This window comes from Anser anser, assembly GCF_964211835.1.
Source record: "Anser anser genome assembly, chromosome: 4".
In the NCBI taxonomy this organism is placed as follows: domain Eukaryota; kingdom Metazoa; phylum Chordata; class Aves; order Anseriformes; family Anatidae; genus Anser; species Anser anser.
Genome location: NC_139724.1, coordinates 10,084,885 through 10,101,015, shown reverse-complemented (window position 1 = coordinate 10,101,015; position 16,131 = coordinate 10,084,885). Strand labels below are relative to the sequence as shown.

The 16,131-nt window shown below is 37.2% G+C and overlaps 1 protein-coding gene across 13 annotated transcripts in view; it reads left to right on the top strand.

Annotated features, from left to right (window-relative positions):
- The window catches only part of GRID2 (glutamate ionotropic receptor delta type subunit 2), an 804,597-nt gene that overhangs the window by 638,437 nt on the left and 150,029 nt on the right, over positions 1 to 16,131 (top strand). For all 13 annotated transcript variants that reach the window (XM_083834802.1, XM_083834813.1, XM_083834803.1 and 10 more), the window contains one exon: positions 1,126 to 1,227. In XM_083834802.1, coding sequence (XP_083690928.1) covers positions 1,126 to 1,227 — 102 coding nt within the window. The remainder of the gene's footprint in view (positions 1 to 1,125; positions 1,228 to 16,131) is intronic.

Genomic DNA, 16,131 nt, shown 5'->3' with positions numbered 1-16,131 from the left:
CTCATACAGTGTATGGTGCACACGCTTCAAATTCATTCACTGTGTTTCACAGCCCTATTAATGTAACACACTTCAGCAGTTAGTTTTTTCCGCTCAAACTGTTGGACACCTTTGCCAGAGGAGGGATGAGGTTCTGGAACCTGTCAGCAGTTCATTGGTGTTGCTGTTAACAGCTAGGCATGCTGTGGAGGAGGTACTGAGAAAGCAGAGCTAGCTCCAAAGTCCTGTGAAGTCAGTCATTGTCCTTCTGTTGTTTTTTGGATTTAACACCGGTATTTTTACAGCCAGATGAATTTTACAATTAATTCCAAAAGTGAAACCAGTAATGCTTGTACATGTTGCCAAGGGTCTATTTCTCTGTACCTTAGATAACCATCTATCATCATGTAAGAATGTAGGATAGTTATATTTTCAGAGGAACTAAATTACAGGTCACTATCTACTAAACTCAGATTAAAAGGCAGTTAGTCTTAGAGAAATCCCAGAGCTTCTGTCCATAACAGCCCAATAAATACGGTAGCACCAATGCAAAACATCTCATAGCTGAATTCCTTTCTCTGCACCATCTATTGCAGTCCTTTCTAAATACTTCGGTGTGCCTATGTGTCTCTTCTCAGTCATTTTTAAATGGGATTTTTAACCTGGCTAAAAATCACTGCTGTTTCATTATCAATGAGTAGTATATGTTTTAATTAAAACTAGTTAATTCCTTTCATCAGAGTTCCACTAGGAACGATGGGCTGGAGCAGACAGCATACTGAAATTATGGTAGCTATTATTTCTCCAATTAGTGTATCACTGGAAGTCAGGTAGAAGTACTTTTACAGCCATACTACTTTTCAAATCTTTTTCATTAATACAGAAGTCCTCCCTGAGCTCTTCTAAGGCAATACATATTCTAACCCTGGATGCTGTCATCCATTACACTCTGGTATTTAAAAGCACAAATATCCCTAATTGCTTCATTTACAATTTAAAGAAGAATCTGTCCACAAACTCTTCTCTGACTTTCTGTCCCATCGATTCCAGAAGGTGTTCTGTTTATTTTGTATGTTCTTGCTTAAAGCTGCCTAAGAGAAGTGATTTTATGGGCAATGCAGAAACAAATTCTTCTTTCTCTTTCAGCTTGGCTGCTGGAATCCTGTCACTGGTCTGAATGGGTCACTAACTGACAGAAAGTTGGAGAATAACATGCGAGGAGTGGTTCTGCGTGTGGTGACCGTGCTGGTAAGCAGAGATCCTCATCATTTTGCACTTGGAGGAATGTTTTTTCTCCATCTTGCCTCATCTTCTTGACTAAGGGTAATTGGAAAGGATTTTTATTAACCATATCATATTACCAAGAACTTAGTCAATGTTAAGTGTCTAAATTCTGCTTGTCAGTACCAGAGTAAAGGAGCAATTTCCATGAAATAAAATTATCAGTAAAGTTCATTTCAGAACATGAATCAAACACATTAAAACCTGTTTCTTCCACAGGCACATACTAAATTAGATAACACAACCATATGAACTGATAAAGGTAACTTCAAATGTCCTGTTAGCTAAAGTTACCTAGCTGAAACTCTAAATGATTCATAAGATGTAGCTGCCTTCCAATTACCTTCCCAAAATGAGTACAGCCTGACACAAATTGCTGCACTCAGAAAAATATTCAAGATCAGTTTAGGGGGAATGATATGTTAGTTCAGTAAAATACCTGCTGCTCCCTCCTGGTTCCTTCAGCCAGGTGTCTCCTTTGTGGACATTTTGCATTAAGCAGCTACCGTTGGTTTAAAGCTGAACAGACATTGTATACCAGGACAGGAAGGTATTTTTTGAAATGAGGCCAGTTTATTCCCTGTCATAAGCTTTGGCTGCTCAATTGCTTGTTAGAGGGGAAAAAAATGAAAGAAAAATAAATATATGTGAGATGTATAAGCTTCTTTGGAGCAACGCCCTCTCCCCAACCACCAGCCCTCAACCCCCCAGAAAAGAGAAAAAAAAAAAAGAAAGAAAAAAAATGCAATATCCCTTGAGGTGTATACATACATTGATAAATACCTGGTGGTGGGAGGGTACAAAGAGGATAGAGTAAGGCTTTTCAGTGGTGCCTAGTGACAGGACAAAAGGCAGTGGGCACAAGCAGAAACAGAGGAGGTTACCTCTGTACGTCAGGAAGCCCTTTGCTGTGTGGGTGACAGAACACAGGCACAGGTTGTCCGCAGAGGTTGTGGAATCTCCATCTCTAGAGGTATTCAGAAGCCATCTGGACATGGTCCTGGGCAACCAGCTCTAAGTTGCTCAGCCCAAACAAGAGGGTTGGACCGGATGACCTTTCTACCTCAACCTCTCCATGACTATGTGAAAGTTGACCCAGGGCTGCAGAACCATGCTATATTATTATATTGAGCTACTTCCTTATCTCTGCTATCCATGTTTTTCACTGCGGGTTTTGTGTTTGAGGGCCTGAATGTTTGCTTATAAAGAAAAAGGTAAGAGTGGATCCCATTGCTGATGTTCTGTGATAAAAGAAAAGTGTCTGTCAGGGATGGAGGGTGGAAACACTGGAGTGAGTGTCAGCACCATAGACAGAGAAGTTTCATACCCCTTCAATTATTTCTTGTGTCTTTAGAAGCTATTATCTGTCAGGGTGCCCAGTCTGTTCCATCTCTTAGTATGCTAGCAGATGTCCTGCCATAGTGTCTACAAAACAACATGAAACAAAACAAAAAACCACACACACACACACACACAAAACTCACAACTAAATAAGGATGAATTAACAGAAGAAGACAAAGCAGTAGGGTTCTTTCATACTTCATTAATTGCGTGGTCATCAAAATAGCATCATGATGACAGTGGCTGATCTTTATGTTCTGCCTGGTATGCGTTTTAATTGATTCAGTATAATTTTGTGTTGACAAAAATGTTCTGTGGATGTTGTCTAGCAAAATAGAGGTGTCTAGCAAAAATAGATTGGTGTCTTTGACTTTTTTTTTCTTATTTCTTCTCCTTCCCTCACTCTATTCCTCTGACTTCATACCCAGTTATCATTTTAGTTAGCATGCTAGAGAATATTCTTCTTTCAAGTCATTATAGTATGAATATTTAACAACTTGCAAACATACAAAAAAAAAGGCATTAGTTATGCTGATAGGATTCCATGTTAATAATAAAAACAGTTGCATTTAATGTTCAGCGCACACCACATGTCAGTTCAGGCTCCTCTCCTGGCTGCAATCCTCATGTGACGTGAGCATACTCCTGTTTTGGTTTTGTTGACAGTTTTAAAGCACAACTAGTGAAAAACACAATTACTCTGAATTGTGCTTTGTTGAAATCCACTAATTTACCATTTTGAAAACTGACTCATTTTATGTAGAATGTGCACTGAAAGCAATATATGAGGAAGATGAGAATGATTCATGTTGGCTTCATAATATAAGCATTCATTTATTCTCTTAAATAGTAGAGCTTTGTGTGGTTGTTCAGTGCAACATAAACAAAATCATCTGAGAACCACATTACAAACTGAGGTTCATTTAATTTTACTCAGCAAAGACGAGAGACAAGGATTTTGTAAACTGGGTGAATTGAGGGAGAAAGTACATATTTACTCAAATTCGTTAGCCAGAAATGGTATTTTTCACCAGCACTTCCCTTGATTGATGTTAACTTGAGTACTTTCACCCAAATGCCAGAAATCAGGAGGATAAAATACTGTTTCTCCCTTATCCACAAACTCTAATGGCTGAGAGAGAGAAGCAGCCAGGCAGACACTGACAGCAAATCAGGCTGCTAACTGAAAGCCTGAAAAGAAGTTGGACAGTGCAGATGCCAGAATTGCAAAGTGATTATTATTTCTAACCTTATCCAGTCTTTAGATGTCCATAGATGTTGCTACTACTCCCGTGGGTGACAGAGCATCATATAGGGTGCTTACCCTGTAGCACTTTCTCTTGCTATACATGAGTAAGGGTTATTCATGAAGATATGCTGGTTTCTAAATTGTAGTTTGATCTGAGAATTAAAATGTACCTGTTATTAGCACATCATTACTTCAAACATATCTGTTGCTTTGGAATGAAGTTATATGGCCTTTGCTTGTTACTAATTTTAGCTTGGTTCCCATCTTCATTCCAGTAGCTTATTGCAATGGGGCAATTCTGTTATTTTTTCCAGAACAGAATGAAGAAATAGATGTAATATTTGGATTTGAGTGAAGTCGTGGCCGACATGACATAACACTGTGAAGATAAAGCGAAATCATGCAAACAGTGTATTAATGCTTGTTTTCTCTACTTCAAAAACTAGACTTTTAATCCCTCTATTTGTTGGTATTCAATTTGATCTTACAAAAACTTGGTCATCAAAGACATCAACTTGAACTTCATTTAGACCTATTTATTTTACAGCAATTATCAAAGGAAAATTGCTGTTAAGATATAGCCTTTAATTTTGTTATTTCAACTTATACTTGTCTGGTCAAAATTTAGTGTCTTTGAAATCTACAGAACTATTTTATATAAAACAAGACCGTAGTAATAGATGGAAGTACATTGTTCTTCCATGTTTATATCTGCTGTGTAGGATTAACATGGGGATTTATATTTAACACGTGATGAAAAATGTAAGGCTTTTGATATGTGTATAGGAGGGATTTCACCCATCAACTTTATTTTAGTGATGATTTTTTTTACCATCCTTCCTTTTCCATCTTTCTCTGAGTTCTTCAATTAAGTCTATACATTTCTGTTAAAAGTAAGTAATTTATTAGTAACAGTAAGTTATTAAATATTATTATTAATTCTGCCAGTTTCTAACAGTATGATCTTGATCTGGAAAAACAGGAAAGCTTACGTGAAAATTAAATAATAATACCTTTGAATATGAATAGATTTCTTTTCACTGTGATTTGGGAAGTTAACATAAGTCTGTTAATTTGTTCTGTTAACCCTTCTAGCCTCTCATGTCTTTCTGGATAGCAGCCATCCCCCTCTTCTATTTTCATTTTGTTATGCCTTCATGTTGAAAAGGACCGGTTCTAAAAATTTGAGATAGTAAATTGCAGCATGTGGGTTATACTACATTGTACTTACTATAGAATCATTCAGGTTGGAAAAGACCTCTAAGATCAACTAGTCCAACCTAACCTAGTACTAAAGTCCACCACTAAACCATGCCACTAAGTTCTAAATCTACACATTTCTTGAAGACCTCCAGGGATGGTGTCTCAAGCACTTCCCTGGGCAGCCTATTCCAATGCCGTACAACCCTTTCAGTAAAGAAGAATATTTCATATTATGAAACATTCTGCATTCTAAAAAAAAAAAAAATTAAAATGATTGTGATTAATTTTCCCAAAGCAGTCCTTCAAAAAGTCTTCAAAAACAATTCCCATCATCTGCATCCATCTATTAATCCCTTACCCTTGATAACTTTAATAATTATGGGTTATGTATCTTCAGATCTAAAACACTGGACTAGGGAAAGACTCTTTGTCAGAGAGTGTAGTGACAGGACAAGGGGTAATGGTTTTAAACTACAAAAAGGGTAGATTTAGATTAAATATACAGAAGAAATTCTTGACTCTGAGGGTGGTGAGGCCCTGGCACAGGCTGCCCAGAGAAGCTGTGGATGTCCCATCCCTGGAGGTGTTCAAGGCCAGGCTGGATGGGGCTTTGGGCAACCTGGTCTAGTGGGAGGTGTCCCTGGCCATGGCAGGAGGGTTGGAACTAGATGATCTTTAAGGTCCCTTCTAACCACAACTGTGAAGATACTCTGGCTACTCTAAAGATAATGGGAATTATCTTTGCATAAATAGGAATAAGAAACAATTCTTTGCTCTTTATTCTGAAGGGAACTATAGTAATGCCTGTGGACATTTGATTCAATGCTCTGGTCTGACTTGGGTTAGCATCTTTCTTTCAACACTTCTAGAAAAGTTTTATTTTGTCTTATTGATTGTCAGTTGTCTCTGGCTTGGACTAGTTCCCACGTGCAATGAAAGTTTGAATTTTGTGTTTGACAAGCTACTTTTAAGTGCAAGCAACTTGCTGGTGAATTTCTGAAACATATTCTGAGTTCTGAAATGTAGCTCAATGAAAGGTCAGTATAATAACTCCAAACAAATTGAGAGTGTCTTGAATGAACAATTTTCCAAGTACCAATTTAGCTGGATATCCATTTTGTTGATTTTAGTTTATCCTCCTCATTTTCAGCTGCTCAGTTTTATTGAAAGGCAGCTAGAATACAGCAGATATTCTCATAATATCATTTTAGTTGCAGTGGCTATTAATGAATTATTCATATGAATGTTAAGCCACCAGAAGCTAAATGAGATTTGGCGGGTTTGACAATGAATAGGCCAGCAGGTATTCACAAAATCATGTTTCTAAAAAAGCCCCTATTGGTTGAAAAGGCAAAAGTTTGAAATTCCCTGTTTCAACTTGGTGAAAAGTAAAGAGCCTTTTCTCAAAGTGCATGAGGCGTTAACTTCCTAGTGGCATGAAATACATTTGAGAATTTTAACATGGAAGATACAGCTATCAAATTGAGGTATATATTTTCACATCTGCATTGATCTGAAAATGCAGGCAGGATGAGGGAAACAACAATAGCAAGTGATACTGAATTATACTTTGCCATACATCCCACTGTACAATTTCTTGCTATTTATTACTCATGTTGCTTGCAGAGAGCTCGGTGGAATAGAGGCACGTTGGTGACCATTGTCTCCAGGTGAGCACTGTGGGAAATGAGAGGGCAGGCAGAAGTGTAGACAAGCATAGGAAAAAGAAATAATAAATATGCATCACTGGCACCAAGGAAAATGTTATATATATGGAGTAGTTTAATTCTCAATGACTGGCATTAAATGCATGAGCCTTAGTTGTGGAGATTAGGAAAGAAACAAACCTGAAAGTGGACGATACCTTTAGGGACATGAGCTGGCAGGAGGTCTGCGTCTTCAGATCCTTTTTCTAGTGAACTTCCCACTTGGATAGAAAAAAAGATGAAATGTGAGATATGAAGCTAACTTCTGGTTTTAAAGGCTGAGGCTGTCTTTGGGATTTGACCTCCAACACTGGTTTAAACAAAGTGACAAAAGTTCTTAGGAGGAAGCTGGAGTAGCTTTCAAAATGATAGAAAAAAGGAAAGGCATAGAAGAGATTAAATAAGACAGTGTTTAAGTATACTCAGAGGGACAAACAGTGAGAAGTGATAAAGGATTAAAAAATGGCATGACAAAATTGTCCTTAAAATAAAAGATCAACTGCAGCAAAGATTATGTATGGGATACCTCAGAAAATACAAAATATTTTATAATAGTGTATAGTCAGAATAGTCTCAAAGATAATTCCCTTTCCCCACATTCACAACAGAATGCTCTGCACTTCTGTGAAGCCGTCTTCATTCTGTTAGGCTGCACTGTCTATGCACCAGTCTAAAACCTTTTTTAAAAATTTGAATTATGTAATGTATTATACTAAAGTATCCGGTGCTCTGTGTAACAATATCGTCAGTATATTGTATTCTTCACAGTAGTGAATTACCCATAGCAGCAGAAAGGTCTTGGGAAGTGATAACATTAAGAAGTGTTACTTGACCATCAACTGTAGTATTTATGTTTTAAGTAAACATTTTTACTTTTCTACCGGTAAGGGATAAATCTTTCTTTGATGGACATTTATGACTGTGAGTTTGAATGGCAGAAAAGCTGTAAGTGATGTAGTTTATCTAGAATCTTTTATAAAATCTCTGTATTCCATAACTCAGTAATTTATTTGGTATATACCATATGTGCTATAGTTCAAATATTTAAAAATTATCTAAAGTTTTAGAATATTTCATTGCTGTAAAAATGCATAATTTCCCAGGCAGCAACAATTCTCTGTGCCTTTTGATTTCTATTCCTTTTTGCTGCCCATATCCATCTGTGAAAGAAGGTTGGGGAAAAAAATGGATCTTTTATAGACAAGTACATCAGGGAAAATATTCAGTAAAACGGTGGTAAATTATAGCAACAGTGGTAGATGTGTTCATTTCATCGGTAAATGAATGAAATCATCAGGAGCAATGATGCATGACATAATTAGGCTCACTATTTATTATTTTTCATAGTTAACCTAGTTGTTGACAAAAAAGCTGTCATTTGGTATAAGATACTGATGAGAGTGGCTTGCTCCCATGGAGAAGTCACTTGTTATTGGAATGTCTTTTCACATGGCAGATTTTCCAATTTAGAAACTTGAGTTCAGACTTCAGGACATGATTCTGGATGAGCGTTTACTGTAACTGAAATTTTGACATTAAAAAAAAGAAAGTTTTTTACTTTTACAGGTTTTAATAATAGTTTGCTCATTTCTAATGTAAGGAAGATTCTTTTTAAAAGAAATGGTAGGGACGTATGCTGACCTTATTAATTGTTTTTTACTCTCCTAAAATCTTGCTGTTGTATTTTTGAAAATGGAACTAATTGTTCTTTGGTTAGTTAAAAGTTAATATTTTCAAGGAAAGCAAGCTTCGTAGTTGAAGCAAATGCTTACTTCCCATTGTAAAGTATGCATAGTTCTCAGAGCAACTATTGCAATTTCTAACACCAAGATATGGAGGCATTCAGTCTAAGAAGGCTGTGGAATTTTCATTGTCAGAGGTGTCAAAAAAGAGTAGGTCCATATTTACACTGGTTAATCTAGGTAGCTTTATCCTGAGTCGGAGGAAAGAAAGTCAGTTTTAGAGATTCCTTCTACCTGGCATTTCCATAAAATGTTATCTAATTCTAAGAAAATAAAAGAAAATAAAAGCCTTCACTATTTGGGCTAAAATAAAAGTAAGTACACACTGAACAAAATGTTGCCTGTGGAAACGCAGGATAGTAGCTGGAAGAGCTGACTGCAAGTCATTTCATTCACTGCTTGTCTGTATATTGAGCTTTAAAGTTATCCAGATTATGTCCTCACTTTTAAGAGATAGGTTGGTATTACAGGAACAAAACAACATAGTAACTTGTATAGATAATTATTGACTAAGGAGGGAGGTTCACAGGAGCAGTTTGTGTTGATCGGATTCTGCTAGGAGATGTTACTTAGAATTATTTATAATTTAGATACTATTAAATATATAGTGTGCAGTAATTGTAATGGTGATGTTATCCAGTCTCCATATAATGTTTTTTTTATACTGCTTCTTAAACAAAGATTTCATTTCATGAAGGTACTTGTTAGAAACCATTTAATTCAAAAAAAAAAAAAAAAGACTTTCGTTGCAGTTCTAAGGTTGATGATGTTATGTCTTGCCCTTCACAAATAGACTTTAATTTCTGAAAATAAGGAAAGAAATCTAGACTTAATTTGAGCAAGATACTGTCAGAAAACAAGGAGATAGTGCTGGGAGATTTTAGCTTCACAGTAAGAAAGTTTTTTCCTGAAGTTCCCTGGTTTTTAGCATAGGCTCTCAAGCAAATAGAAACTTTAAGGCCAGGAGGTGATAATAAATACCTTATGTGGCAGTTATAATAATTATGAACATTTAAGCAGAGACCAGTGCGTGATTTCTCCCTCATCACCTTTTTTCCATACATAGTCAGCATAGCAAATAGTGTCTGCTGTTTTTCTAGTTTGCTTTCCCAATTCAATATTTTAGAATCTATTAGCATATGAAAGTTTCTTCTCACTCTCTGGTGCCTTCTGGCTCCGACCGTACACATCATCTTTCAACTTCCAAAATACACAGTCGTGCCGTACATTGAATTAAGCCCATACTCTGTTCTGTGCTAGTCAGCTGGGATGCTCGTCCCTCCCAGACCTCTATGATCTTGCCTCTGCCCTTTTATTGTCTATATTTCTACACTACTCCTCCTCTCTGTGCATGCAAACAGCATGCAATCACTACATATAAGATCAGTGTATTTAATATACTTGGGTGCTTAATGAACAAAATGAATCTGTTAATCAGATTGCAGAGAAAGGGGCAGCATTAAAGCAATGAGGCAGAGAGAAAGAGTGGTATTTGTGCATTTCCTTCTCAGGGAGTGAGAATGATGACCCACAAAGAAAGATGGAAGAAAATAAGGTTCCTAAATTGCATTGTGCCCCTGGCTATCTGCCCTGCCTCTCTTTGTGAGGGTTGCAGTCTCTGTTTAGGGTTACTTTACCAAGCAGAAAATGGTGACAGAAGCCATTTCAGCTGTTCCCTTTCAATCGATCAGTGTTGATGACTGAGCACCGTAATTAGCGCACAGGCAATCATCAAGGCAGAGTGTGCTTTGATTAGGTATTCCTCACTTTGTCAGAGATTTAGTTTTGGTGTAGTCTGCTCCCCATAATTCTCCCATTCCATTTTCCCCTGTCTCCAAACACTTCCATATGTTTTTGGTTTTGTTAAAAAACACATTGATCGCTCCATGAATTTTTCATTATCATTACATTACAAGTGGTAACGTACCCCAGTGAGGCTTCATCGAGATATTAATAATTCTAATGATTAATATAAAAACAGAAATTAGTATCCCCTGATAGAGATAGAGCCTGTCTATCCATTTCCTCTTCCTCTCATCATGCCTGTACAAGGACCAAATTGAAATCAATAACTAACTGGGCACAAGTTATGTTTAATAGCTGGTTTATGTCCCTTTGAGCTATACCTAGTTATATTAAAACAGGTAGGTCATAAACCTTACAGTTATTCACATTGTACATGCCTACTGTGATCCTTTGTATTACAAGCATTAATCTCAGAGCAGCTGGAGAACCCAGCTCCTTTTATTTTTCAGTTAATATTTGAAATTAATTTTTCTAAAGTAGTAGGTGCTATGCACAAGGTGAGATGAGTATCAAGGAATTCAAATGCTTTGGGACCCAGCTGGGACCACAGTTTGACAGTGAGTTAGATGCAATGCACAATGTGGTAGGGCCAACCTAACTCACCTATCTGTCAAGGGCTACTGCTCAAGGCTCCTTAGCTCTTATCTTCTCACTGACCCTCACCCATCTCTTCTGTTGGGCATATTTGCATTTCAGGGAGATTCATATAGTTCACAGAGCACACAGAAAATTTGGCTTTTAAACATAAAGACGTTCATACACTGATTACAATTATCCTTGCATACTATGCAAGACAGAAAAGCAGGTGAACTTCACGAGAGTACAATGTCCTGAAGTATTATGTGAATTTGTTGTGAATAGGAGCTCTTGAATGGCTGCTGGAAGAAGTATAATGTAGCTCCCAGCAGGTTAATATACCTGTACTACAGTTTGGCTAAATCCAGTATCTGAGCTTAGCTATGTTAAAACTAGCATTGTGTTCTTTAGGCATACTCTAAAACACTCCAATCGATTCCAATCTCAATCCATATTCCTATCATATAACTATAATGGTTCAGAAAGAGCTATTAGGTGCATTAAGTTATTGTGAATTAAAATCAATACACAAAGCTTGGCTGCATCCTAATAGACCATTGCAATAGATGGCTTTGAAAGAAGCCTTAGTCCTGTTGCAGAGCAATAGGAGATATTGGGGGGGTGGGACGGTGGCTAGCATTTTTCATTTGTTTGTTCTAAATAGCACTAGTCCAAATAGCAAAATAAATCCATAAGCTACTGTTTGATTCTGGAAAAATATATATATATTATTTAAGGTACTGTTTATTCATTAATGTGAATGAACAAGCTCAAACTCATGCCTTGTTGAAGATGATAATAAAACTGTAATTGAAAAAAGTGAGACGAAGTACATGCATAAGGACAGTGGCAAGTGAAAGCCAAATTTAAAATATCCTTCCTTGAATATTTTCTTCAGCTTCTAGGACATGAACTAGCTTCTTGCTGTAGGCAAGGGGACTTTTTTGTTAGTACAACCAGCTTTCTAATTAGTCTGTTTGAAAAGCAGAGAATCTGAGAAAGGTGGATTTAGGTGCCAATATTGTGACATAGCCCATTGGCACAATAAGATATTGAAAGAAAATAATACTTTAATTATACAAGATTTTGTATGTTTGAAACCTTCATCTTTCTTTTAGTGTTATTAAGGGGTGGGGATTGTGTTATGTTTTGCAGCAACTTTTATAACCGTTGCTAGTGGGAGAATTTCTGTAACGAGAGAATTAAATGTTTCAATTAAATTTTGGTCATTGATTCTAACATGAAGTAATGTACATTACTGTTCAATTAAAAATAACAAGCTGCTGTGCTGTTCCTAGCCAAATATAATCCCCTAAACAGTGGTCAAAAAAGCAGCTGAGGAAATTAAGTATTTGGGGCTACTTATTTCACTAAATTCTTTTGGGGAAAGAAATGCAAAATAGCTAATATTTAAAAGTGGGGGATTAGTTCTTTCATGAGTCAAGAAAAAAAGTAATTATGTGTAGCAACAAGACAAAAGCATCCTGTGCTTGAAAATGTTTTAGTTATGGTTCATGATGCCTTCTTAGTGCTTCTTGTCAGTTCTAATGGCTGTGCTTGGTCATCCAGCAGCCATTGGAAGGGTGTTGAGTGATCCAGTAATGAGAGTGGATTTCACTCTTGGGAGCAGTTTCTTAGCATTTGCCAGGTGATAGAAGTTTTTAAGAGTCACAGTGAATATTCACGCCATGTGATTGCTTGGGCTATGTGAATCATTTAATGTGCCTGTCCACGGCTCCTAGGGTCAGTGCTGAACACAGATTGACAGTCTCACCCACAAGCTTGATTTCTTGCTTCAGTTTTTTCCTCTCTCTTCCTATTTTAGCTATAAAAAAAGGGAAGATGTAATGAATACAGAGTTCCATTTAATGAATACAGTGTCAATATTAAAGTATTATATCCCAGTGTGTTCAGAAAATTCTGATGAGTAGACACAGAGGTCATTTTCATATGCTTTATGAATTCTAACCACCCATATAATTACCTAATTTTGAAACTCTCTTCCAAGCACAGTAGAAGCACATAAGGCCATCCATCTGCAGTCTGAGTTGAGCCTCAGTGAGTGTTGTAAATCCTAGCAGAGATCAGTTTCTCTGATCTGACAAGCCAATAACTTTTTGTTCACTTACTAATTTCTGTAGAGCCTCCTGGCTAGGAAGTTTTTCTCCCCACAGTAAGCGGAAAAGAGGATTCAGCTGAGCAGGAGAATAATACCAAACATTTTATTTTGCTTTAGCTTTTCCTTTTATAAAGAGTGTCCTGTCTTTTTTTCATCATTTATATCATCAGAAAAAGCATAAGACTGCCATAAACGAGCATAACAGAGCAGTTTATGATGGCTCCATATATAGTTTCTGTCCTGAAATGTCTCAACTTAAAGCCACAGAATCCACCATTGTAATTAGAGAAAAGTCTGTCTTGTTGCGTGTTAAATGATCATTAACAGGTGGGCTGAGACCACCACTTGGTTGTAAACAGGTCACTGAATGCAAATTTTCCTTCCTTTCGTATTTAGTGAGAGTGTTGTGTTGAAGATTTGAATGGTGCTTTTCCTCTTCTCTCAAGAGGATTTTCTGTAATTTGTCCAACAAGAGAGAATCTATCCAAAAATACCAGATCCTCCAAAATTTGTTTTCACAGAACAGCTCAAATACACCTATCAAAGCTTGGAGTTTAAAGTCGCTAGTCTACTTTCTATTAAAAATCATCCTGAGCCATCTGGGTTTAGGGATATATTTTTCCATACATGTAAATTGTCCCTGAATGCTCCACAAGCAATTATTCTCTTGCTCTCTTTCCCTGCCACCTCTAAGGACTAAATTTAATGCTTGACTTTACCACCACCCTCTGTAGCACAGTTACAAATTGCTGTTACTCTCAGATTGTCTAACTTGTTAAAACAATCAAGTTGAACTCAGAGTAATTGTCCTTTTCTGGTATTTCACTTGAGTATTACTCCTCCTGTTTCCAAATGTGAAGGTCCCCTCTGCCCAAAAGCTTGTCTCTTCCTTTTATTTTTAGCTTTATAAGGTGGTAAAGTAGAGGAAATAAAAAGATTACTTCAGGCCTACAGTCACACTGTTACTTACAAACTATTGGTATGTGTCTGAGAATTTCATCAGAGTAAATAAAAACTATATTTTGTATTCTTAATCCTAGACTCTTGAAATCCATTCACCCTGCACGAGGCCAAATTACAATCTCTGCTGTTAGCTTGTGGTTTTACCCTGGCAAGTCCTTTCAAGGGTGAAACTTTTCTCTCCTGGGTCAAGGCATCTTCCTTTCGGATCCCACGTTCCTTCGTTCTCATTTAATTCTTGCTTTCCACTATTTGATCTTATTCTCTTAAACTCATGGTTCACCACAACACAGATATATATGTAAGTGCAAATGTTTTAAAGCATTAAACAGGCTAAAAGGAAAACCTCTGGTTAATGCGTTTCTTCCTGACCCAGCACACTTGGATTCAGTTCTCAGATGTACAGGCCCTGCAATCTGTGCATTCCACTTCCGCACATGGAAAATGGTGATGATAACTCTTTTCTTCCTCAAATGAGTATTTCAGTGATAAACACTAATTTTTGAAGCTCAAATAACACTGTGTTGAGCATCTGAAGATATGTTCAGGTAAGTCATCTGAGCTGATTAACCATCCTCTGATACCAAAAGGAGCACGTTCTTGGTATTTCCCTCACTGCTGCTTGTACAGTCTTACTCCATTGCTTGTACTGGCTCTGGCATTTGTCTGGACCCCTGGTGATCAGATCAACTCACTCAACAAAAATGGAGTAGATTTGTGCTGGATGAAGAGTTGAATTACTTTATTAAAGGAGCCAAGGATCACCAGAGCTATTGCATAAGAGTTTAGCAAGTTCTGAAATTATATCAGTTGTAAAATGCGTCCTGTTCCTAAATTACATACAATTAAATATGTAGCATCTTCCTTTAAATATTTATAACCCTAATAAATTATCAAGTCTTCTTGCAAACTTGATCTCTGCTGTCCCAGAGTCATTTCATCTTTCCCAATCCTTTTCTGTGTTATGTTGCCTTAATCTTGGGTCTGCCGTTAGCCTTCCTAAGGGCACTATCCAGCTTCTGTTGCTTTAGGGGATAATCATTCCTGGAACCAGACTTTGCCTTCTTACAGTTGTAAAAAGCAATGTCCACAGCTTCACCTAATATAAATATTACCTGGTTGCTGCTGACTTTCATTTTCCTGTGGGCATTATGGGCTGTGTAAAATCCTTTGATCCCATTGAGTATTAAACACACCCTCCTCTGTATCAGGGCAGCACACTTAGATCCCAAGTAAACGCCAGGTAGTGATGACCATGGAGCTATTTTGAGAATGAGTCCTAACCAGGGGCTTAGTAGTGCTGCATTCAGTTACAGAATGACAGAATCACAGAATGGTTGAGGTTGGAAGGGACCTCTGAAGATCATCTAGTCCAAGCCCCCTGCTGAGCAGGATCACCTTGAGCACATTGTGCAGGATGGCATCCAGGCGGGCCTTGAATATCTCCAGAGAAGGAGACTCCACAGCCTCTCTGGGCAACCTGTCCTAGCGCTCTGTCACTCTCAGTTAATGACAAGGAGACACACTAGGAGTAAAGTAGAAGGAAAATAGCTCCTCAAGATTCACCATTGCACTTGGTTGCCTGTGGAAGAAAAGACATCCCCTAAATATATCTGATCAGGATTGAATTAATTGGGGTCCAATGAAAGCTGACCACTGATGTGAATTTAGCCACCTCCAAACTCAATAGTTAGCATGTGAGTGCTGGCCACCTGCTTTGTACAAGCTTATTTTTTATTCCCATTATTTTTCTGTTGAGTAGGTGAGAAGTGTATTGGCTGTTTTTGCTTTGTGTATTTTCTTTTTAAAAGCTCTTTCTCCAGGAAGGAAGTAATCATTTTTAACATCAATATTGTAGCAGTATGTTATCTCTTTCCATAGGGAGCTCACAAAACACTCTCCCAGTATACAAAAAAAAAAAACCAGCTGGCATAGTTTCAGCTTGCGGCATTGATGGGGGAAGAAAAATCAAAACAAATACTTTTGTCCTGTTTCAGTGCCTTCTGAGAATTGTAAACAATTACATAAAGAAAAAAAAAAGTAGCGATATATTTGTTTCATTTTCTTTGGAATATGTTTAAATATTTTACTGCTCCGGGCTTCAGCAGAAATTGGGAAATGTTAGTTGCTTTGCATACAGATATTTGACCATTTATATTTCAATATATG